The sequence below is a fragment of the Poromitra crassiceps genome (assembly GCF_964638095.1).
Source record: "Poromitra crassiceps genome assembly, chromosome: 1".
NCBI classification, from domain to species: domain Eukaryota; kingdom Metazoa; phylum Chordata; class Actinopteri; order Beryciformes; family Melamphaidae; genus Poromitra; species Poromitra crassiceps.
The window spans coordinates 103,814,575-103,840,689 of NC_139623.1; the positions used below are offsets into that span (position 1 = coordinate 103,814,575).

The following is a 26,115-nucleotide window of genomic DNA, read 5'->3' on the forward strand; positions in this document are numbered from 1 at the left end:
CAGGCATTTTGGGGCGTAGATGATTTTGGCATGGTAATTTGCGCTTGCGACAGGTGCCGTGAACCTTTCCGCATCCCGGCCGAGAATTGCATCCCCAACATATTTCGGGGCTGTTTTAACTTAGAAATCAGGGAGGTCACATCTACCAGACAATTATATCACTTTTAAACAGTTACATTTCTGTATAAATCATTACAAGTATGCTCCCGTGAGATGGGGATGCTTTTTTTTCTCTGCTGGGCGGGGGAGCAAAACTCGGCAGAACACCTGGCGGACGGCGCAAGGCGGAATGCTATCTTCCGTGACTTAAAGGATGGCTTTACCGTGGTGAATATGAAGATTTATTAAATGTAACGCACCTATGGAGTTGGAATCCGTTGACATTTTTTGAATCGGTTGTTCATAACCTGATAAATCAAAGAAAATACACTCTGTGGGGTGGGGTGGGGTGGGGGTTGAGGGGCTGGTGCAGGGTGCAGAAATCCTCCACTTCCCACAATGCACTGGGCTCGTGGTGTTCTAAGTCCACGCCCACCCCTCAGGCATTTGGCTGATATCAAACTACAGTAGGTGGCGGTAATGCACATATATGTTTGCCAACCGCCATAAAACTCAAAGAAGAAGAAGAAGAAGGCATTTGGCTTGGCTACTCTGAGTAGCTAGCATTAGCAAGCATAGCTAGCAGAACGGCGACATTACAGCTCCTTTGGATCTGGGAGTTTGCAGTCGCCATTTCAAAGAGGACTATACGTGTATGATCCACACTGCTAAGGAGTAAAATAAAAATGGATCAAGGCTTGATATCATAATCCAACGTGAATTCAGCTGAGGGGTTCCCTCCAGAACGAGACTGGCTCAGCCTGTTTCAAGGGGGCTGTTTGCGGTGTCTATGCTAACGTTAGGCTATTGTCTTGTTGTATTGGCGTTTGTGGTGTTGTGGCTTTTAGTCAATATTGGACAGTAAATATGCCTTCTTGCGATGCAGTTGGCTGTAGCTGCTCAGCTCAGTGGCCTTGTGGTTTGAGTGTCCGCCCTGAAACTGGGAGGTTGTGAGTTCGATCCCCGGCCGAGTCATACCAAAGACTATAAAAATGGGACCCATTGCCTCCCTGATTGGCACTCAGCATTAAAAGGGTTGGAATTGGGGAGTTAGATCACCACATAATTGCCGAGCGCAGCACTGCTGCTGCTCACCGCTCCGCCAGGGGATGGGTCGGAGAACAAATTTTGCACACTCAAGTGTGTGACAATCATTGGGACTTTACCTTTGTATTAACCGTACCTCAAAGAAGGGTGGTTTCCGCTTTTTTCGGTGAGTGAATGAAGTTGTCAGTGGTCACTGCTAACGTTTGACCATGGACTGTAAATAGCGTTTTACATAGCCATCTGTGCTAATAATGCTAGCCTAACTATCCTTTCCACACACACTGAATATACCGAAATGCTAGACTTGATCATGGACAAACGGCCGCACTCATAAAGTTAAGGTGTGTTTGACCTAACGATAATGTAAATATTAACGTTAATGCACTCCTAGTACTACTGTACTGACATCAGGTGACAAGCTGAAATTTCAATTCTTCTAGCAAATCTAGGTACATTTCAGACTTTAACGTAGTGTCCAGTCTTGTCTGAGGTGAATGCAAGTGAACTATATTTTTCAATCCCGTCTTTGAATAAAAGTTGTACATTGTGTTATACTTGAAAACCATGTCTCTCCTCCCTTTTTTGTGTTTACAATTACAACAAATCTGTATGGTTTATCTGTTGGCATTAAACCGGTATTTCCTTGGGTGATATTCCATATTTGTCATTAGACCTGTTCACAAATGCATTTTCTACAAATTGGGCTAAATTTGCAATGGTAAATCAAAGCCACATGTGAGCACAAGTACTTTTATTAAAACACCAACCAAAATAAAATGCAAAGAGAGGTTTCCTTCTCTAACTATTGGTGCTTTCACAAAATATTTACACAATGAGATTTTTTATAAATAAGCATCGATAACGTGGATAAAGACTTTGATGATGGTGATGACGTCGATGACATCTGCTGCTGCTGGACGAGAGACCGAAGACCAGTCCACCTGAAGGAGATCCACAAGATCTTCCAGCATGCCACAGTGCCACACTGACCCAAGATAAACGCTGCTGTAGGAGTAAAAATAAAGTGTATGCTTCAAGGAATGACATGAAAAAGTTACATAATGGGGTGGCTATCAGTGTTGGGGGTACCTCATTACAAAAGTAACATATTACATGTAATATATTACTTTTAGTAGTAACTCAGTAATATAACTTATTACTTATAGGAGTTCAGTAATATTATACCAGTTACTTTGTCAAGTAACTCAAGTTACAAATTGAGTTACATTTGATTAAATCAAAGTACATATTTCAAATAGATACAATCATTTCCTAATCAAACTGTGTGTTTTTATGCAAAAACCCCCACTATAGATGACAATAACAAAGGAAAAGAATAACATTTAGAATTTGTTTACACTGATTTCAAGGCGGTTTAAATTATTTTTCGGGATGGTTCCGGGGCAGCAATGTCATTCTGCTGCTGCTGTTGTTTTGTTGAAAGTAATGCAAAAGTAGTGTAATAAGTAACGAGTTACTCTACACAGAAAGTAATATTGTAAAGTAACTTATTACTTTCAAATGAAAGTAACTAGTAATATGTAGTATATTACATTTTGAAAGTAACTTGCCCAACACTGGTGCCTATACATTGTTGTTTCACAGTAGCTAATATCTGGCCATAATTCTGCAATTGCCCACTATGCTTAGTATGTTATAATAGCGATAATGTCAATAACAGATACATCTTTTTTCAACTTTTTTATTGTAATTTCGTGTAAAATTAGTCTCTAAAACCCAACGATCTATGGTCCAAAACTTTGATGCAACCTTACACACCTTCAAGAAGAAATTGGCCTCTCACTGTAGCAGAGCGATCCATCGGCAGCGGCACGATGCAGAATTTGTTCCCGCACGGCGAGCCTCGGGGCCGGCCTCTGGTTCGTCTCCAGCGGCCTGTTCAACTGCCTCTCCTTCCATACGGCGCAATTCCTCTGCACTGTAGTCTGGCTCATATGGCGTTAAGTAGCCCTGAATGTCAGAGTTTATTAGCACACTTTGGAAATCGTCTTCATCCATATCAAACTCTTCAATTTCACCAGAAATATTTCCTTCAGCCATGGTTGAGCCGTGGTGAGCTAGTTAGCTCCAGACCGAGGCGGTGCAGAAAATATGGCTGACGGAGTGTTTTGATTTTGGAGCTGTGGAGGCCCCCTAGAGGCGGCACACACACAAAAGAATTGTAGTTTTAAGCTATAGCTCTTCCGCATGTGTGGTACACCGCTCTGACGCGGTCGTGACGTAAAACGCGTCAGAGCGGTGTACTAAAAATGTGAATTATAAGGGAGTACAGCCAAGAGAGTGTTGAAATTGATGACTGCCTGAAGTTTAACGAATGCGCACGGAACAAATCCAAGAAATTACAACAGAGGTTGTTTTTTCTTAGGAAACTGAATCATTTTAGAGTAGACCGTCGCATTCTTCAGATGTTCTATAAAGCAGTGTTACAGAGTGTTCTGTCTTTTGGCCTAATCTGCACCTTTGGTAACATGTGTGTCCAAGATAATGTCAAATTACAGCGCTTGATCAAGACAGCAAGCAGGATCATTGGGGTTGATCAGGTGTCTGCAGCACAGCTGTATGACGACCTTATTAAAAAAAAGGCTGATCAGATCCTAGATGATCCTACCCACCCCCTCCACCTGAAATTCCTCAGGAGCAGCAGGTCAAACGGCAGAATTCTGCAAAGAAAAATCAGAACAACCAGGTACAGTAAATCTTTTGTGCCAACGGCAATCAGAGCGCTAAACAAGAAATAATTGATCAAACTGTGTATATTGTTTGGACTGCACTTACTGTATTAGATATTGTATGCCGCTGTGTAATTCCTAAAAGTCTCTGCACCTTTAATGTGCTCAATGCACTCCCAGAATGCACTTTGCACTTGCACTTGTAACTTTTAAACCTATGTAGGACACTGTTGTAGTTTTATATTTTTGATATTGCGTGTGTGTGTGTGTGTGTGTGTGTGTGTGTGTGTGGCTATGTGTGTGTGTGTATATGTTGTGTACAGTGTGTACACGACATGTACTGCAACAGACGTGTATGACTACCACCTGAGTTTCCCCTTGTGGGATAATAAAGTTGACCTTGTACCTTGTACCTTGGTAAAGGCTGCCCATTTAATCATACTACTGACATTGTAATGATACAAATCTGGTTGAAAATCAGTAAAGCCGTCCTTTAAGGCACTCACAAACAAGTGCACAAGCGCTATTAGGGCATAGCGCCTGTCGGAAGATAGGGGCCATGGTATTGTCCAACTCTAAGAAGATAGAGTCAAATCTGGTCCAATTCAAGGTCACCAAATTGAGGTAGTCTCCACCTACAAATACCTAGGTTTTTTAATCGATGACCACCTTTCTTTTAAGCATCATATACAGCATATGGTGAAAAAGTTGAAATTAAGGTTAGGTTTTTATTTTAGGAACAAATCGTGTTTTTCTCTTCATGTCAGACGGAGTTTGGTAGAAGCAACATTTCTGCCTGTTCTTGGTTATGGTGACGTGCTGTACATGAATGCCTCAGCTCATTGTCTTCATATGTTGGATATTGTGTATAATGGTGCTTTGAGGTTCATTACAAATTGTAGAGCCCTCACTCCTCACTGTACATTGTACTCAATTGTCAATTGGCCTGCTCTGTCGACTCACCGGCTTACGGTATGCTTTTATTTATAAGGCTATTCTAGGTATAGACTTCCTGAGTATTTATCGGTCTTTCTGTCCCAAAAGCATGGTACTTATGGCTTACAGTCTCAGGACATTTTGCTCATGACTGTCCCTAAAGCTCGGAGGGAGATGGGCAAAAAGGCCTTTATGTTTTCTGCACCATCCTCGAACACCCTGCAGAATGGCCTTAAACTACAGGCCTTAGTGAATTTAAAGGCATTGTAAAGTCCCTGGAATTTGATTCTGTAAATGTTTTAATTGATGATTCAAATGTACTTTTTCCTGCACCCGTACTGTATTGCACTCTCGAGCTTGTTTGGTTTCTTGTTTGTTTGTCTTGTTGTAAGTTTCACTGTTTGTTGTGTCTGAAACCATGTAGCTACTGCAGCCATTCTTGGCCAGGTCTCTCTTGTAAAAGAGATTTTAATCTCAATGGGACATGCCTGGTTAAATTAAGGTTAAATAAAAAATAAAAAAGTCAATTGCTAACCTGTCTATTACAGGATATAATGTTTTGAACCTCACCTGGGAATCTATCTTGCTGTTGTTCAAACAGCAACAATAATGACCATAGACAAACACGTAACGATGATAATGACCATGGACAAACACGTAACCATGATAAGGAAAGTATTAAAGGATTACATAACTATGAGAAAATAAATATTCCATTAGTGAATGATTTAAGAGTATAAGGAATTCAAGTCATGCAGCTTGCCTGATCTGCTGTACTGTTCTGGCTTACAGTAGCCTAGTCTTTTATAAGCCTTCCACTCTTATTACCGTTCATTCAGAAGAAGAGGAACACAACTTTCAAGAAAAGAGGGAGCTGAAAGGGCATAGAAAAAAAGGGAGTCCATGAATTTTTTAAGCCGAGAGAGGTTTTCTGAAGCAATCACACAGAGAGAGAGAGAGAGAGAGAGAGAGAGAGAGAGAGAGTTTAGATGTTGGATCTGCAGCCAGTGGAATTTAAAAAAAGACATGAATTCCCTGCCCCTCTTTACAGTGCACCTGACGCAGACCAAAGCAGCCACTTTCTGCTTCCAACGTCTTTCCCTAGATGAGATGATTGTGTGTTTTTGCAGGGGCCCGGTTCTTCTCAGCGTGCCAGTTCCACTTGACACATGAAGACGGATTACAGATCAAATGATAATATCCTGTTTATGTGGCTCACAGCGACCATTATGGTTAAAGGAGAAAAAGCTGAATGCAATTCTGTATGAAAACGATCTGCTGCCACAAAATAGCTCTCACTCCCACTGCCTTCCTCCCCAATGCACATGTCTCATTTTCTTTAATTGTAGCCTAGCTGCTCCATGAATAAATTGATGCCATTAATAAGCACTGTAATGTTCTTTGTTTGTGCTATCCAGCAAAACAATAAATCACACATTCTCTGTTGTTGGTTTCCCATAGAGACGAAACGTCAAGCCATGTTCTCGACAAGTACAAAAAACTGCACACCATTATTCCAGACATTGTTATCCCAGCAAGCACGGACGCACCCGGACGAATCGAGAGAGCCCAATTGAGGCAAGATCAAGTCATATCATGATGACGAGTCAGATCTGGCCCAGAGTATCACGTATCCCTATCCAACTAACTTCACTCACCACTGAAATATCCATGAGGATAACTAAATGGTTGCAATCAATGTCAAATAAATCGCGTATTTCTCAGTCTGGTCTATTCTTATCCAAAATCTGACTGACCATCACTTGTCGAACAATCTGCGCTGATGGAGGCGCGACTACGAGGAGATCAATTGCGGGGGAATCCTGCATTGTCTCACTTGCGTATCTTGTTGCCAGATTGTTTTGGGCAAAAGAAAATACACTGCGAGGCGTAAAAGGCTACAAGTTAGAATTTGGAATGTAGCATTTTGGGCGTGGTTAATGTTTTTCAGGGTTTGCTTACACAAATTGTCTGTCACACTGTGATGCCTGATCCACAAAGACTTGACGCCCACGTAGGCTACATTTTAAATAAAAAATGTGTTTTATAAGGTTACATCCTACGGCACCTATATGTGCAGGAGCGCAGCCTAGGGTAAACAACATTCTAGGGTGGAGACACTTGTAAAATTTGAGAGAACCCTCAATGATTCTTTGAGATTAAAGTTTGAATTAAATTACCTTTCGTTTTTTAAATTGTCTCGACCCCACGGATGTGATACTGTACCACTGTAAAGCGCCCGGCATGGCTCTGCGCAACCTCGACATGGCGCCCTGTCGCCGAATGGCTGCGACAGCGAGACTGTGCGTACTCGAACGTAACTCGGCGCGTTGGCTGCGGTACACGTCCAAAACGTTATCGTGTCGTTTACCAAGAACTTGCAATCATGTCGGTGGGGGGACATTTTATTGTCCCTCCATTTCAAAACTCATTCCGGTGAGCCTGCAGAAGGCTTTGCTAGATGAGGGACAAGCACTGTTAAATGAGAAAATGGCATTTCCTCATTCCTCACAACAAGGAGTTGACACCGCCGAGTCACATTTTCGAGGAGCTGCACGCCAGAGTCCTGCGCGGGTCTGATTTTCAAGACCCGGTTCCGCCCGGCCCCGCGACGTGCAGTACCGACCCCACTCCGCGAACCCGCTCATATGATCAGTCAGTACCGCAACCCACCCCGCCCCGCAGACATGAGACCCGCGCCCCGCTCCGCTTCCGCATATATAGTTTTTTTTTAAGTGAACATAACCAAAGTAACTGCGATCGTTTCACAATTCACACAGGAAGCGAATAGCGGTCTTTTCTGGCCGAGTCACTGACGAGAGCCAACAACGGTAGTCGGTGCAGTCGGACTCGGCAGGCATTGCATAACGTTATTTACAATTAAGCACATTGACGGTGTTTTGTAACTGGTGCCAGTGCCAGCAGGCCAGCCAGGGCCAGGCAGCAGCTAAAGGAAACATGCTAGCCTTGCTGGCGCTGGCTGTCATGCAATGCAACAAGCTAGCTAGCATAGGTCTAGGTCATTTCTGTTTATACCTGACCGGAGCGAGGGAGAGCTGACCCGGAAGGAAAGGACCAGCGGAAATGATTGAGGTCAAAGACGTCAGGTCAGACTCAGACAAAACATGAAGTTACACACTGACTGAATTATTATCGTTATATAAAAAGTAAATAAAAATACATATATTATACAACACCCGCGACCCGGGCCGCATGTTGTTTATTCTACCCAGATCCGAACCCGCAAATAAAATGAAGACAAAATAACACCCGCACCCCGCATCTTTTTGCGGGTACCCGGCGGGGCCCCGCGGAACCCCGACCCGGTGCAGGACTCTGCTGCACGCCCCCTCCGCCGAGCTGCGCCGATAGGACGCCCCTTGGAGCAGTCAGCGCCGGCGATTTCGCGTGAGCATAATTTGCCCTTAACAAATAAAAGGATTCATGTAGTGGTAGAGTAGAAGGCTGATAAGCTGTAGATCCCGGGTTCAAATCCCAGTTGAGGCACTATTTTATTTTTTGAAAATGTAGCATAAATTGTTAATCTGGACATAATTATGTATAAAGCTGCTGAATACACACTGTGTACATAGCAGAAATACTGAATATGCCCATTCATGGTAACGTCATATTTTGACATCATCTCGACGTTCCCGTGTAGACGTCTAAATCATCCATCGTCGGCTGTGATTTGGCCATGTCCACGTCATCACAATGTCATCATGACGTAATTTTGCTTGCTGGGATAGTATTTATAGTATTTTGTATAACAGGTGGCCAGTTATCTTGTTAGATCGACTTTCTTTCTTTCTTTCTTTCTTTCTTTCTTCTTTTCCATGTCTATTTGTCTTTGTCTCTCACTCACCTCATAGGTAAATGAGGTAAATGTTAAAAAAAGTTACATTTACCTCGACAGTGGTGTACGTGTATGCACACGCGCGCATACACACAGAGCTAGGCTGCCTTCACTGCTAACATGTTTCTATACATTAACACTAACGTGCTTCAGGGAGAAGGGGACTAATTAGTTAGAGATAATTTTTATTCTCTCTAGGCTATATATGGTTGAACATATGTGTATGTGTATGGGGGGGTGATGGTGAGGGTGGTGGTGAAGAGAGTGAAATAGAGAGAGGAGTGTAATATTCAGTGTACTGCATGTAAAGAACAGAGATTTTCACTTGCTTTTTACCTGCTACCATTTTGTGGAGTGTGTGTGTACTGCATACTGACAGACACTGAGAAAAGAGGGCATGAGGATGCAGGGAGGAAGCGAGAGGGAAAGGTAGAGATGAGTCGCCTCCGGAGGAGAGAGGCAGAGAGGGGAGGGAGGGAGTGGAAAAGCAGGAGCAGCGAGTGTGTGTTTGGAGAAAGAGATCAGAGAAACGACAGAGAGAAGAGGCTTCCATCAGTGGCAGAGCTGTAACCAGTGAGGAGAGACAACAGGACCAAAGCCCCTTTAAGACACAGGCAGATAAGGAAAGAACGGCAGGCTGAAAGAAACAGGACACTACTCTACAGGCTGAAAGAAACAGGACACTACCCTACAGGCTGAAAGAAACAGGACACTACCCTACAGGCTGAAAGAAACAGGACACTACCCTACAGGCTGAAAGAAACAGGACACTACTCTACAGACTGAAAGAAACAGGACACTACTCTACAGACTGAAAGAAACAGGACACTACTCTACAGGCTGAAATAAACAGGACACTACTCTACAGACTGAAAGAAACAGGACACTACTCTACAGGCTGAAAGAAACAGGACACTACTCTACAGACTGAAAGAAACAGGACACTACTCTACAGGCTGAAATAAACAGGACACTACTCTACAGGCTGAAATAAACAGGACACTACCTTACAGGCTGAAAGAAACAGGACACTACCTTACAGGCTGAAATAAACAGGACACTACCTTACAGGCTGAAATAAACAGGACACTACTCTACAGGCTGAAATAAACAGGACACTACTCTACAGGCTGAAATAAACAGGACACTACCCTACAGGCTGAAATAAACAGGACACTACCTTACAGGCTGAAATAAACAGGACACTACCTTACAGGCTGAAATAAACAGGACACTACTCTACAGGCTGAAATAAACAGGACGCTACAGGGTGAAATAAACAGGACACTACTCTACAGGCTGAAATAAACAGGACACTACCTTACAGGCTGAAAGAAACAGGACACTACCTTACAGGCTGAAATAAACAGGACACTACCTTACAGGCTGAAATAAACAGGACACTACTCTACAGGCTGAAATAAACAGGACACTACTCTACAGGCTGAAATAAACAGGACACTACCCTACAGGCTGAAATAAACAGGACACTACCCTACAGGCTGAAATAAACAGGACACTACCTTACAGGCTGAAATAAACAGGACACTACCTTACAGGCTGAAAGAAACAGGACACTACTCTACAGGCTGAAATAAACAGGACACTACAGGGTGAAATAAACAGGACACTACTCTACAGGCTGAAATAAACAGAACACTACTCTACAGGCTGAAATAAACAGGACACTACTCTACAGGCTGAAATAAACAGGATACTACTCTACAGGCTGAAATAAACAGGACACTACTCTACAAGCTGAAATAAACAGGACACTACAGGGTGAAATAAACAGGACACTACTCTACAAGCTGAAAGAAACAGGACACTACTCTACAGGCTGGTTTCCACGGTGACAACATGGGTGCAGTGGTGGGCACTTTGACCATGAACCAAACTAAACAGAGGAGACCATCCAGAGGTACGTCAACATGAGCCAACAAGAGATGGAGAGAAGAGGAGGAGAGTAAGATAGACAAAACTGACAGACAGAGAGAGAGAGAGAGTTCAACTGAATAGGCAGAAAGAGAGAGTCGACTGCCGAGGAACCTTTAGATCAGAATTTGGGCCAGTGGCAAAGACTGTTTACCACAATGCATGCTTGTTACTATGGAGGCACGTACGCACATGTAGCACATTTACCATTAGTGCTGCTAAATTAGTGTTATAACATGTTTATCTGTGATGCTTCTATGACTATGAATAATTAACTAGGAATAAATAATGATGAATTATTGAAATAGAAAGTCGCTAAGTCAGACAAACAAAGACAGACCAACTAAAGCATTGTAATAGCCTTACATAAATGGCTTAGCATACCTGTATTGATGAAGTACATTACTGATTAACTGCAACATTAAGGGAGCATTGTGAAGAGATAGATTGTGGGCCACAAATTCACTCAAAGAAGTGGCAGCAAGAGTGTGTGGTGAGAAATCTGTGTCGTGAATGTGAAGTGTGAGGCAGAACACGTGTAGGTCACCATGGGGAGGTTACAGTATGCCATGAATAAGGATGCCCTTGAGACAGAGGAGAGATCAAAATCACTAGCCTTGGCTCCATGATTAGGTGTGCGTCGTGTAGCGTGTGCGTGCGTGCGTGTGGGTGTGTGAATGGGTGAGTGAAAGAGAAAGGGTGAGTGAATGTGTGTTCCTGCGAGAGCATGTACATTAACACGCAGCTCACATATCATACCTCTCCCTGGCCTTATGAGAAGCCTGTTGTCATGGAGACTGGGTTGTGAGAACAAACCCACCTACTCAGCTATGCCTCTTGGATTGAGGATGAAGTTGTAGACGCTTGATGTTATGGATGAAGTAGAAACACCAGAAAACAGAGCAATGGCTCGCTGTCTGATATTACATGTAGCACCCCACCAGCTGTCTGATATTACATGTAGCTCCCACCAGACAAGAGTGATGTTTGCCTTTTGTTTTTGCTAAGACAAGCTGGAACATCCCGCTTTTCTGAGGTGAAAACCTTATAAGCATTCTGATGATGGTGTCATGTTTTAACTTAAATTGAGGGATTGCATGGTCCTCTCTATGGGTTGAGAACATTCTACAACCCTTCATCTGATGAAAACCATCAGATAAGCTAAATATATGGTGATGATCAAGATCAAAACAAAGGTAGTCTTCTTAAAAGTTGACATTTTGGAGATCCCAGGTTCAAACCCAACAGCAACGATGCATTATTACGTGATATCTAGTTCTTGTACTGAATAGTTGTGATCTTTTGCAGAAATTTGCCCTTGCATGATCCATACAATTATGTGAATGGCTAATAGTTAAATAGGCTACTTTAAATATTCAAACAGTGCAGCTTATATTCACAATACTGCATAATTTATGATGCAGTGACTATGACTATGATGATGACGGCACGGTGGCTCAGTGGTTAGCACTGTTGCCTCACAGCAAGAAGGTCCCGGGTTCGAACCCCGGTCCGTCCCAGGTCCTTTCTGTGTGGAGTTTGCATGTTCTCCCTGTGTCCGTGTCGGTTTTCTCCGGGTGCTCCGGTTTCCTCCCACCATCAAAGACATGTATGTTAGGGTTAATACTCCTGTCAGTGCCTCTGACCAAGGTACTGGTAAAAGAACTTGCAGTTGGTCCCCGGGCGCTGCACTGTGGCTGCCCACTGTTCCTCTAGGAAGGTTCCTAGAAGAGGATGGGTCAAATGCAGAGGATGAATTTCCCCATGGGGATAAATAAACTTAACTTAACTTATGATACTACAAGTGCACATTTTTAACATTCAAAGTATCAGTTGGCCATTGAAAGAGGGTGGAAGTCCCTTTAATTGGGGTCACCTGGAATTGAAATGGGGCCGCGTGATACTTATATAAAAGTTAGCCTTGCTTGCCAGACTCTCCCTCTGCTAGTAATAGTCTGCTAGTAATAGCGTCACTGTGGACTAGCGAGGAAAAAGGCTCTGTTTAATACCTTTAAAGCCATCCACCGAAAGTACCATGCAGGCTGGCTTCATTGCATAATCCACATCAATTGTTTTCAGCGTGTAGCAACGAGCTAGCCGCTAGCTCGGGGTGGGCAATCTTTTTTTCCAGAGGGCCATACTGACTTACATCAAGTAAGCGAAGGGCCGCACATTGGACATCATACCTGCTAACACAGGACTTTCGCAGGAGTCTCCCTATTTTTAACCCTCTCTCCCGTTGTGATCATTTCTCCTGTTAATCTGCTGATATAATATAATTATATATTGTGATACAAATCCAATGGGTGGTCGTTTTGTTTTTCTTTGAGGACCTTGGGGGCCGGATTGAAATGGTCCAGGGGCGTGGTCCAGCCGTGGGGCCGCATTTTGCCCATGTATGCTAGCGGTGCTGTTGTTATTGTTTCAAAGGCAGCGGCGCAGGCATTTGAGATCGGCAGATTCGACACGTACAGCAGCAGAGACATTTGAGATCCACGGATTCGACACCGGGGGAGTGGAAAGGAAATCCATATATGGTCGCAGCCACAGTCAAAGCGGGTCGGAGCCAATTGCAGAGTTTGCAGGGAGTGGAATGGGATTTCCATCCGGCACCGACTGAAATGGCAGGCACCAATGGGAGAGCCAATTCCACCATGCTGCTTCAAGCCAGTCAGACTATATAAAATGAGCAAGTGGGCTCTGTCCGTTAAATTTTTTGTCCCACTGATGATGTCACAATGCCCATGACATCATCAGTGATGTCATAAGATGATTTTGGTCAATAATAATGATGTGAGGGGGCCAGAGGAGCAGGATTGGAGTCGGGAGTGTTATTGATAGAACCTGGAGGATGGAAGGAAGAACTGATATCATCCACCTTCTTAGTAAAGAAGGTTGCAAAATCATCAGCAGAGAGGGAGGAGGGCGGGGGAGGGGAGGGAGGCTTGAGGAGGGTGGAGAAGGTGGAAAACAGTTTACTGGGGTTGGATGCAGAGGACTGGATTTCAGAGATGAAGAAGGAGGTTTTTGCTTTGGAGACAGCAGAGGTGAAGTTGGAGAGGATAAGGTGGTAGGAAGACAGATCTTCAGGGTGATGTGATTTTCTCCATTTCCTCTCAGCTGCCCGAAGCTCTGTTCGATGAGTTTGCAGAGATTCACTCAACCCAGGAGCAGGGGGAGAGGATCAGGCAGGCTTAGTGGTGAGTGGACTGAGAGAATCAAGAGTGGAGGAGAGAGAGGATAGCCTCCTCAATGGACAGGAGAGAGAACTGCTCGGCTGAGGGAAGCAAGGAGAGGACAGCAGAAGAGAAGGAGTTAGGTGAGAGAGTTTTTAGGTTTGCGTCGGGTGGTGATAGAGTGCAGGGGTGATGGGTGGGAGGTGGGGAGAGAGATGGGAAGGGAGACAGTTATAAAGTGATGGTCGGATACAGGAAGAGGAGTTGTAGTGAGGTTGGAGGTGGAGCAGGATCTGGTGAAGACCAGGTCAAGCATGTTCCCTGCTTTGTGAGTTGGAGGAGATTGAGAGAGGTAGAGGTCGAAGGATGAGAAGAAGTTAAGGAAAGGCAGAGATTGCAAGGTTACCGGCTGGATGTTGAAATTTCCCAGAAGAATGAGTGGCGTACCATCCTCAGGAAAGACAGAGAGGAGGGTGTCCATCTCATTGAGGAAGTCACCAAGCTGACCAGGCGGGCGGTAGATTACCACGATGTTGAGCTTGATAGATATGGATACGGCAACTGCATGGGACTCAAAAGAGGATATAGAGAGAGGAGTGACAGTGTAGGTCCATTTGGGAGAGATAATAACTGTCAAAATATCTGTTTCAGATCCACATGCGTGTGGAAAACATTTGCCAAATTCATACATTGTTATGTCATCATGCTAACGTGGAGGCTAGCTTCTTATGTAACTACTCATGTTTGATCTTACAGCTCTGAACAGTGTTGTAGTGCAGTCAGTATATCTCAAGTCCATGTCGAGTCTTGAGTCCCCAGTCCAAGTCCAAGTCACCTTATAAAATTTTATTTTATTTGACGGTTACAAGTTGAAATACAGTGTACTAAACAAAGTACAGACACGGATCTCAAAGAATAACATCAAGGATAAAGCACAATAAAGTCAAGACTTATTTCCATTGAGGTCCTTGGTCTAAAACAGGTAGATAAAACAACAACAACAACATAAACATGAAATAATTAGCATGAAATTGAATAATGTCACAGTATTAATATAGCTATCAATATCTTATGCCAAATTATTAGGGCCTATTACAAAAAAGCAACAAAAAAAATGAGTTAATCAATTAACAAGTTTGAGTCCTTCAACTTCCGAGTCTGAATGCTCAAGTCCAAGTCGAGTCACGAGTCCCAAATGTGTCCAGTCCTCGGATTCGAGTCGGACTCAACTCGACTACAACACTGGCTCTCAATGAGATACTACTGACTGAGCTCATGTTCTTTGATAGTAAGGAGCTTTTATATGGATTGAATGTGAAATGTATGAAGTTGTATGAAGTTACAGGCAGGATCCAAATGAAGATGATTCAACAAATGTTCAAACTGGAGGGAGTTAGTCGGCTAGACAAATAAATACAGCTAAGTGTTCTCGGATATGAGGACAATGATTCAAATTTAGCATTGTTGAATGAGTCAGCGCTCTCCAAAAGCAGCACTCTCTTCCTCATTTTGATCTTGTTCTTTCTGCCAAGACACAGTGATGCTGACACAGCTACTGCATAATAGCACCTGCTAGGACTGTGTGTGTGTGTGTGTGTGTGTGTGTGTGTGTGTGTGTGTGTGTGTGTGTGTGTGTGTGTGTGTGTGTGTGTGTGTGTGTGTAGGTGTGTGTGTGTGTGTGTGTGTGTGTGTGTGTGTGTGTGTGTGTGTGTGTGTGTGTGTGTGTGTGTGTGTGTGTGTGTGTGTGTGTGTGTGTGTGTGTGTGTGTGTTGATTGTCAAGTCATTACTGGCTTGCTAATCAGCTTTCATTGTGTGGAGTTGGGATTTATGGGATTAATGGCGTTTGAACTTTGTCTCTGCACATTCATCATAATTAATTGATCCAATGTTGTGTCATGTCATTTCACGTACCGTCATAGCTTGAAGGAAAGATCATTGGTAGCTTATAGCAGAAACTCTGTGGGCCCTATCTTCGCGGCGGTAATTTTGCGTTAGCGCCCGTTTTGCGCTGGAATAGCGCCGCGCAAAGCCGTAATTGTGGGCATGTCGGGCCGCTGCACTTCACGTCATCTGGGCGCAAACCTCCATAGGGTGTTTCTGCCCATAACAGGATTCACAAGGTGAGATCACTCCCCTTAAAAGCCACAGCGTCATCGCCATCACATCTGTGACAGGCAGCAGCTTCTTTCTTGCTCAGTGCAAGCAGAGTGACAGAGTGAGAGAGTCAGAGAGAGAAAGATGGCGAGAGAGGAAATATAGCCTAGATGGGGAGAGTGAGAGAGAGAGAGAGATGTGAGGCTGTCATGCATACAAATCAAATAACGTGCTCATGCCCACCTGTGAATCACCTGTGTATTATTGCCATTTCACCCGCTGAAAAAGGGCTGCTGCCCAAACGTCTGTGTGGTAATAAAACTATTCAACTTGGGAGTGCTGTCCTCCTTTCTTGATGGCTGTCATGAATAGTTCTCTTCTCAACGGTCCTAAAAAATCTAATCCGACCCAGCCCAACCCGCTTGAGACGCGGACCGAGCTCAACTCGCCCGCCGTTGTCACATATACTCAGCCCGACTAAAACAAAGTTATTAGACATACTGTAGTAGGACATTATAAAAAAGTGTGCAATGCTGCCGCGGCTCAAATAATGGGAAGGGTATGTGTGTGTTACTGCCATAAATGTTTTTCAGCTTTCATGCTGCTATGGACAGATATGCTTTTCCCTTTTCGGCTCTCTCTCCTGCATCTCCGCTGCGGGGCTGCTTGCGTAATTACGCAGCGGACTGAGAGCCGCGATGAGTGATGCTGCTCTATTTGAAGTTGAATTTCGTTCCACCACCAGCACACATTTTATTAATCAGCTATTTTTTATTCATTTTTATTAATATTGTAGCGATCCAGGGTTTTGGCGTGTAATGTGGTGTTTCCGTGTTTAGCTAGGAACTGAGATGTGTGGGTTGTTCCTAGGGGGAAGGGTGGGTTTGTGACCATGCTGCCGCGTGGCGGAAGTCAGTCAAGCTATGTGAGCGAGCTGACCGGCCGTGTGTATAGCTAGCAGCGAGGCTACCTCTAGGAGCTATCATAAGAAGCCAAGAATAAAAGCCTGTACCAACTTCAAATCTCCGGTTCCTTGGGCGAATACGAGATTCGCTACAATATATATACATTGAATCCCTCCAATTTAGTCCGTCATTTTCCCCTTGGAGCACATAAAGACACATGCTTCTGTCACTGTCTGCTTAATGGCGAGAGGGACTTCAGCTGTAGGCTACTCGTCGAATTTTCAAAAGTTAACTTTTGCAGTAGCTAGGCCTAGGTTACTGGCTATTACTAGGAGGTGAGGCAGTTAAGTATGTTGTTCTGGGTAGTAACATTATAGGCCGACAGTATGCCCCGTGTCTCCCTTTCTCTCCCCGACGAGGGAAATGGAGAGAGCTAATTGCGGTGCTATTAAACGTATAATGGTTGGAAAAGATCAACAATTGCTTTTTATTTTCTCCTACCCGTTCTCCCTTCCCTTTCTATAGTTGAAAATCAACGTGGCATTCTGAGAATCCTAACCCTCTTCTGCAGGGGCGGTTTTAGACCCTTTTTGGGTGGGCTGAAGCCCACTCTGAGATAGTCTCAGCCCACCCTAGAAGATAGAGTGTATTTTTTTTTCTAACAAAAATAAGAATAGCTGGCCCTCCTCTATTCATCTCTCATTCATGCTTTAAAGCCATAATAATAATAATAATAATAATGGTATTGGTGTTTGTTAATGGGTCTGTTGATATGCAAATGCACACTAGCATAATGCTAAGTGGCCAGCCATTTTGGTAATGTGTTAAATCGTAGCCTATGTTTAGAATAGCCACTGATATGCCTGTTGCAGTGTTGCTTGCTATGTGTGAAGGTTAGCTTTATTCATGGTTGCCATACAGTTTATAAAGTTAATTCCTTTAACTTCTTTGGTACCTCCAGCAGCGTAACTACCATTATATGCAGGGAACGCGACTGCATCGGGGCCCGGTGTGCTTGGGGCCCGGTCGCCCGGCTCGTGTGTGGCCGAGCGTCGGGTGTGTGCTCAACTCCGCTGCATGCCGAGGTGGGGTGCAGGGTGTCGGGCTCGCAGCACTGCTGCGGTGTGCTGCGCCATCCTATCAGGGCCCAGTTTGACCATCTTGCATCGGAGCACAGGGCAGACTCGTTGCGCTGCTGGGTACCTCATTAACCTCAAGTCACTCTTAGATTATTGTTTTATTGATTTTCTGTGGAGGTGGAGAACAGAGGAACTGTGAGAAGAAGCTGTATCTGCTAAGTACACACACACAGAAGAAGAAGAAGAACAAGAAGAGTGAATCTGATTAATTGATTAAGCTTTCTTCATAGATCTAGTCTCTTCATTTTGATCTCAAAGTGCACCAGATTGATCAAGTTTTACTTTAAAATGTAAAAGGTTTTTATAAAATACTTTCTGCGCTCAGGCGTACGCCTGGCGTAGTGGGTTTTTTGCGCTAAGACCAGCTATTTGGTGGCGTTAAATTGAGAGCACCCAAGGCCCCCCATTGCGCTGGAACGCCTATTTTGGAATGGGCAACGCCCAAACCTCTGTTTGCCCTAAATACCTGCCAGAGCTTACACTGTCTGTGGGTGTGTTTACTCTGTAAAAACTGCCAGAGCTTACACTGTCTGTGGGTATGTTTACTCTGTAAAGACTCTGCATATGGAGCCAAGAGTGTGCAACACTTAATTATTTTTCAGTTCTCACTTTCAGTGATCAGCACCTGCTAAAAGAACCACCCTTTCCATACTCTGTACAGACTGCCAGAGCTTACACTGTCTGTGGGTGTATTTACTCTATAAAGACTGGCAGAGTGCTTACACTGTCTGTGGGTGTGTTTACTCTATAAAGACTGGCAGAGAGCTTACACTGTCTGTGGGTGTGTTTATTCTGTAAAGACTGGCAGAGAGCTTACACTGTCTGTGGGTGTGTTTACTCTGTAAAGACTGCCAGAGAGCTTACACTGTCTGTGGGTGTGTTTATTCTGTAAAGACTGGCAGAGAGCTTACACTGTCTGTGGGTGTGTTTACTCTGTAAAGACTGCCAGAGAGCTTACACTGTCTGTGGGTGTGTTTATTCTGTAAAGACTGCGAGAGCTTACACTGTCTGGGTGTGTTTACTCTATAAAGACTGGCAGAGAGCTTACACTGTCTGTGGGTGTGTTTACTCTATAAAGACTGGCAGAGAGCTTACACTGTCTGTGGGTGTGTTTATTCTGTAAAGACTGGCAGAGAGCTTACACTGTCTGTGGGTGTGTTTATTCTGTAAAGACTGCCAAAGAGCTTACACTGTCTGTGGGTGTGTTTACTTGAATGCTTCCTCATGTTGTCCATGGATTGTGTGGACAGCCTTGGTTTCTGGATCCTCATATCCCACTGGAGCTACAGACAGTCTCGCCAAACACTCGCCCACATCGCATCATTAAACACCATCTATCTCTATGGTACACAGCACAATGTTGCCTTCAGGTCCCTCAACCCCAGGGGGAATCCAATTTGTCATCCTTTCCTGTTGTCTCTTCGCTATGTGTTACAGTTGTTAGACTTTGAAGATTTGAAGATTTGTTAAACAGGGATTGTAGGATTCCAATAAATAATTCTGTAGACATATAAACAAGTCTCTCTCTCTCTCTCTCTCCCTCCCTCTCTCTCTCTCTCCCCCCTTCTCGGTTGTTTTTTCTCACCCCTGCAGATAAGACAGACGATGAGCTGGAGATGATGACCATGGTGTGCCATAGGCCCGAGGGTCTCGAGCAATTAGAGGCCCAGACTAACTTCAGCAAGCAGGAGCTCCAGATCCTCTACCGTGGTTTCAAGAATGTACTGTACACACAGTGTCCTGCCTTGTCTATATTCATTCATTCATTCATGACTCACTCACTACCGTTACATGGCACGGTTCATAAAGCTAGACACAGAATAGAAATCAAAATGTTCCTTTTCTCAAGTACGTCATGGGTCCAGAAAGTTACATGTTAATTAATTACTTCACTCACTCATGTTACATTCACACTGCCGTCAACGTACCGTCATTTTGTGGTTGACCACTTTTGATACTGTGGAAATTCCATAGAGCTATGAATATGAAGATATGAATTCCATAGAGATAAAAAATACTCACAAGTTGTCTTATTATGTGGTTTGTTTGTATTTTGGGGGAGAAAAAAAGTAAATTTATTAAAATGTTGTTAATGGGGTGTCCGGGTAGTGTAGCGGTAGATTCCCTGCCTACCTCCAGGTTGGTCGGGCATCCATACAGGCACGATTGGCTGTGTCTGCGGGTGGAAGCCGGATTAAGAGTATGTGTCCTGGTTGCTGCACTAGCGCCTCCTCTGGTTGGGGCGGAAGGGAACTGGTGGGAATAGCGTGATCCTCCCATGTGATACGTCCTGCCGGCGAAGCTCCCCGCTGTCAGGTGAAACGAAGTGGCTGGCAACTATGCATGTGTCAGAGGAAGCATGGTGCTAGTCTACGGCTCTCCCCAGATCGGCAGAGGGTGGAGCAGCGACCGGGGCAGCAGGGGAAAATTGGCAAAGTACAATTGGGGAGAAAATGGGGGTGAAATCTGATTTTTTTTTTTTATTATTATTATTCCGGAAAACAAAACGCTGATCACTGATTTTCATGATGTCAATTGAGAACCTTAATATTAATCTAAAAAAACAGAAGTAAGCAGCATGTTGGTTTTCACAGGAGTGTCCAAGCGGAGTGGTGAATGAGGAGACATTTAAACACATCTACGCACAGTTCTTCCCTCATGGAGGTAAAATTAATTCCCCTTCTATCTCTTTCACGGCCATTAAACAAGCTCATGAGACCTTGTACATTTGTATTTTACCCCCTTTCTGTTGCAGATGCGAGCATGTACGCGCATTATCTGTTCAATGCGTTTGACACTACCAACAATGGATCTATTAAGTTTGAGGTACAAAAAAATCATTCTCCCTGGTAAATTATATGTCAGAGGTTACACATTTCTTTACTTTTTAATTCTGTTATCATAACTTAGATACATTCTTCAAAGTGTTTTGTGCCTGTTCTCTCCCTCTGTCTCTCTCTCTCTGTCCCCTGTGTTGCTGACAGGACTTTGTCATGGGCCTGTCGACATTGCTGCGGGGAACGCTGAGGGAGAAGCTGGAGTGGACCTTTCACTTGTATGACATTAACAGAGACGGCTACATAAACAGACAGGTCAGAATGTGCTCTCTCCATTTACCAGCTGCTTTGTGTGACATCTAATTCTCACCTCACTGGGAATCATCTGCCTTTTCAGGAGATGACTGATATTGTGAGAGCCATTTATGACATGATGGGCAAATACACCTACCCTGCACTCAAAGGAGATGTCCCACAGCAACATGTGGACTCATTTTTTCAGGTTAACCCACACATAACACCCACATGTAGCATAACATAAGAGTCAAAAATTTCATTTAAAAAATTCAACATTAAAACTTAACTGATGGTTGAACTTGAACCCAAATTCCGTCGTTGGCACCACAGATGATCTGTCAACAACTCTCTCCATCTCTCTCTGGCGAGGACAGAGAGAGAATTACAGCATATTGCATGCCTCGCGCAAACAGCGATTGCGAGACAGGAATCCGATCGGTTTTATTGATGTAACGCCCAGGCATTGCCTGGCCACACCTGTGAATAATTCTGGTGCCATTTGCGCTGGCATTTTGGGGGCGCAAATGATTTGGCACGGCTCTAATTTGTGCCTGCGGCACGTGCCGTGAACGTTTGCGCATCCCCACCGAGAATTGCATCCCCACCATATTTTGGGGCTGCTTTAACTTAGAAAACAGGGAGGTCACGTCTACCCAGACAATTATATCAGTTTTAAACAGTTACATTTCTGTATAAATCTTTACAATATGCTCCCGTGTGGTGGGGATGCGTTTAGCTGCTGCTGGGCGGGAGTGCAAAACTCGGCATAACACCTCACTAGTGCAAGGCGGACCGCTATCTTCCCTGCTTTAAGGCACGTGCAAACAGGTGCGCAAGCGCAAATAGGGGATATCGCCTGTACCAAGATAGGGCCCGTTGTCTTTGAAGATCGTTGCAACATTTGAGGTCACAGTAATCATATTCCCACAGCCCCAGTGTGATTACATTCCTCCTGAAATTAATGTAGATGATGTTCTGTTTGCTTTCCCACAGAAAATGGATAAAAACAAGGATGGAGTCGTGACATTGGAGGAGTTTATTGTCGCATGCCAGGAGGTATGTATTGAGACAGTGGAACCTTAATGAAAATCTAAATATAACAATGTGTGAAACTGAGGAAGCAGATATGTGAATTAACAGATGTGCATCCTATTCACATTAACACATCTCCAGGAGATCAAAGATATGTACAGAAAGTGGGGTGTAGCCTGTACGAGGAATCAGAGTTGGTAAACAAACGGCATCTTATAGGAGCCTATGGAGCCAGCCTTGAGTGTCTGTGCTTTTTACTAAATTCACTTAATTAAAAAAAAACTGTGACAGTTCACTCAACTTTAACACTACATTATGTTATACATCAGACCCTTGAGCTTCTGCTCTCACTCAGAATGTCAAAATATAAGTGATGTGATGTATAGTTTTTGAGATATTAACGTTTGTTTGGTACAATTCATACAAGTTAACTGCTGTGGTTCCGGGTGGCATATCCAGGTGTTGTGATGTTACACTGTTCCGTCCTATACAAGGAATCAGTGTGACGTCACGAGTCGACAACAAACACCTGACTTCCGGGTGGCGCTGTGGGGTGTTACGCGCAAATCCACCCCCCTGTCCATGTGTGCTCCCCCCCCCCCCCCCCCCCCCTCTATGTAAATACATGCATCCGCACTAGGCGGCGGCGGTAGCTGTTAGCTATAGCTGTTAGCTGTGAGCTAACGTTAGTTGTGTGGCAATAAAAAGCCACTGAATGACCAGTTTGATATAATGGTCAACCAGTTCGAATCATGCTCTTTCCATAAAACCCACCAGCTTTGATATCTGTTGGCTTGTTGTTGATATTTATAACAATATTGTGGCTCTAAAATAACATTTTTATTGATGCGGTGAGACTGTCATGGCAGGGTCTTCCGCTCCTCAGTCCTCACTCTGTGCGTACTCTGCGCGTAACCCCTGTTTCCACCCGGAAGTATTTTGAAACCATTTGTTTACCAACACTGATCCCTCATACAGACACGGGTAATATATATATATATATATATATATATATATATATATATATGTATATATATATATATATATATATATATATATATATATATATATGTATGTGTATATATATATATATATATATATATATATATATATATATATATATATATATATATATATATATATATATATATGTATGTATGTATGTATGTATATATATATATATATATATATATATATATATATATATATATATATATATATATATATACAGTATATATATATATACACACAAAGCACCCAAAAGTTGCTATCTGCTCAAAGATTTTCTTTACAAAAGTTTGGAAATGCAGTGCTCTGGGGACAGGGACAAATGAATGTGCTATATGGCTGTCCTCTTTATGCACCTGCTGCAGAAGGCAGGACTTGCTGCTGTAGGCTCACATCTTGTGCAGACGCCGCTTCTTTGTATCATATAATTATTATTTTTTCTTATCCCTCCCCCACAGGATGAAATGATGATGAGATCCATGCAGCTATTTGAAAATGTCATGTAGGGCAAGGAGGAGGTGACGGAGAGAAGGAAATTGAAAATGAGAGAGCCTGGTGCATGTGCGTGCGTGCGTGTGTGTGTGCGTGTGTGTGTGTACGATTCACCCAATCTCTCCTCCACATCCCTCTCTGTCCAGTGTTGGTCTGGGTACAGCCAGAACCCACCACAACGACTGGAATGAAGGGACCGGGAGAACGACTGATCACTCTTTTGAACTTGGAATATGCTTTTAGCCTTCTTTGGACTTTCACCACACAATACAACATGACTCATCTAAGATACATTGACCTAGAAGAACATTGCTATCAGTCCCGTCTTGAAGATAGGCCCATTTCACTTAGAGAAGATATGCTCCTGCTTTAGAGGCTGCTCCATATACGAAAAGCTAAAGTTCAACCAACATTATGATTTATTTTTCTGTTGTTGTTTTTTCTTTTCCTTTCTTGCCAAAATACAAATCGCATGCTTTAGCCAGAGATTTTGAATTAGCTCCAAACATTTGTCAGTATATTTTGGCCCTATTAATCTTCACATTTCTCTCTTGCATCCAGTGGTTGACAGATAATATGGCCTATGCTGAAGTGTCATGTTTTGTTTTCACTGTTGCAATAACGCCTGTCCTTGTGTTGTTGCTTGCTTGTCCAGTCTGATGTTGATGCATTAATAGACATTCAGAAACAGTACATGTTATGGGTCAATGTATGAGGTGGTGTGTGTGTGTCACTTTCTGTGTGTGTGTGTGTGTGTGTGTGTGTGTGTGTGTGTGTGTGTGTGTGTGTGTGTGTGTGTGTGTGTGTGTGTGTGTGTGTGTGTGTGTGTGTGTGTGTGTGTGTGTGTGTGTGTGTGTGTGTGATATATGTCCGTCTGTCTCTATCTAGGTTTGAATGAAAACAATGGAAAAACAATATTATTTTATATTTTCACCTGCTTTACTTGTGGTCAAATAGGTGTGTTGTCTAAAATTGAAAAATGCATTGTGAATAGCATGTATACATTTTTGAGTTGAAGTTGAAATGCCCGTGAAACAAAGATGTTGTCATATGAATTGGGAATCGGCTAGTTAGCCTACAAGCAACAACTTTTTTTGCACACAGGCGACAGGTGATCTTGGTGTGATTCAGATACAGTAACATTGTGTAGTTACAGGTATACAGATTTAGCTCACATGGATATGATATGACTAAGTCAGATGATATTTGCTGGGCCAAACATTCTGATTAATCCAGTTATGTTTTCACCCGAAAAAGAGGGGGGGGTGTGTCTAAAATTGAAAAATGCATTGTGAATAGCAAGTGTACATTTTTGAGTTGAAGTTGAAATGCCCGTGAAACAAAGATGTTGTCATATGAATTGAGAATCGGCTAGTTAGCCTACAAGCAACAACGGCAGTGCCGTGGTGGGAGAAAAATAAATCAGTCCCATGTGCAGTTACTTTTGCTTGCCCGACTTCCCTCCCTGCCATTGTGAGTACTGGATCTACTCGCCCTACCACATCGGCTCGCACTACCAGATGTGCTCAGCTCGGGTCCACGACTACAGATGAAGTTAAACTCTCACGACATTTATTTTCATAAAGTAAGGCTCATGTTTATGAGGAATCGCTGTATACACTTCAATCATAATCATTAAATGTTTGTATGATATTTTCATGTTCCCAAATGTCTGATAACATCAGTAGCTTAGCTTGCTAAACTGTCAGACATTTTGCCCACGTTCATCTCACGTACCCGACGTACAGCCAATCACAATGCGTGCCCCAGCCGATCTGGTACAGTAGGCGAGCTGAAATTGCACTGACACCGGGAGAGAAGTCTGGCTGCCTGCATAGAAACAGGCTGCTGGTATAAGCTCTGCCATTGGTGGCGACCATTTCAGTCGGCAGCGGAAAAATATCCCTTTCCGCTCCCTGCAAGCTCTGCCATTGGCTCCGACCCGCTCTGACTGATCGGCTGCGACCATAGGATTTGCTTTCCGCTCCCTCCGTGATGAATCTGTCTCTCTCAAATGCTTCTGCCGCTGTGTGTGTCGAATCTGTCGATCTCAAATGCCTGCGCCGCCATCAACAATGCTAGCTCGTTGCTACTGTACATGCTGAAAACGATTACATCTGTATTGTAATTGTGCCTGCTTTGTACTTTCGGTGGTTGGTTATAAAGTTAAACAGAGTCTTTCTTCCCCGCCATACCAGAGTGCCAGCCAGTACAGGGAGAGTCTGGCAAGTAAGACTAATGTGCAGTGGACGTTCATAAGAGTTTCAGATAATAGAATTGTTTCAAAAGGCAATAATACCACTGAATGTCAGCTTTGGAATGTGCTATGCTGATGCCGTCAATTGCAGCTCTGTCTTAGCATGACCATAATGCCAAACTCACTTGGATGTCAAAGTAATTCACTCTTTGATTGGCTGTCAGTAAAGCAGCTCTAGCTGTATTGTACATTGGTATGACATCACAGTCTCCGTTGTCAGTCTGATATCTGATTTTGGAACCGGAGTTGTTAAATCTCATAAATATAAATTAAACTGTTATAAGCCATACGAATATTTGTTAATTATTAAACTGAGCAGTGTTCTACCTATGTTTTCCTTGTATACAGATAAGCGGTTGAGCCAACTGAAAAAT

At 43.5% G+C, this 26,115-nt stretch overlaps 1 protein-coding gene across 2 annotated transcripts in view; it reads left to right on the forward strand.

Moving 5' to 3' along the window:
* The window catches only part of kcnip1b (Kv channel interacting protein 1 b), a gene marked incomplete at both ends in the record, with an annotated part of 50,191 nt that extends 26,693 nt beyond the window's left edge, over positions 1-23,498 (forward strand). Inside the window, 8 exons of one of the 2 annotated variants that reach the window (XM_083651941.1) lie at positions 10,474-10,549; positions 19,472-19,599; positions 20,473-20,542; positions 20,634-20,704; positions 20,863-20,970; positions 21,053-21,157; positions 21,946-22,008; positions 23,451-23,498. In XM_083651941.1, coding sequence (XP_083508067.1) covers positions 10,489-10,549; positions 19,472-19,599; positions 20,473-20,542; positions 20,634-20,704; positions 20,863-20,970; positions 21,053-21,157; positions 21,946-22,008; positions 23,451-23,498 — 654 coding nt within the window. Of the gene's footprint in view, positions 1-10,473; positions 10,550-19,471; positions 19,600-20,472; positions 20,543-20,633; positions 20,705-20,862; positions 20,971-21,052; positions 21,158-21,945; positions 22,009-23,450 lie in introns of those variants that run through there. The other variant, XM_083651940.1, reaches the window with a different exon arrangement.
* Positions 23,499-26,115: the final 2,617 nt, after the last annotated feature.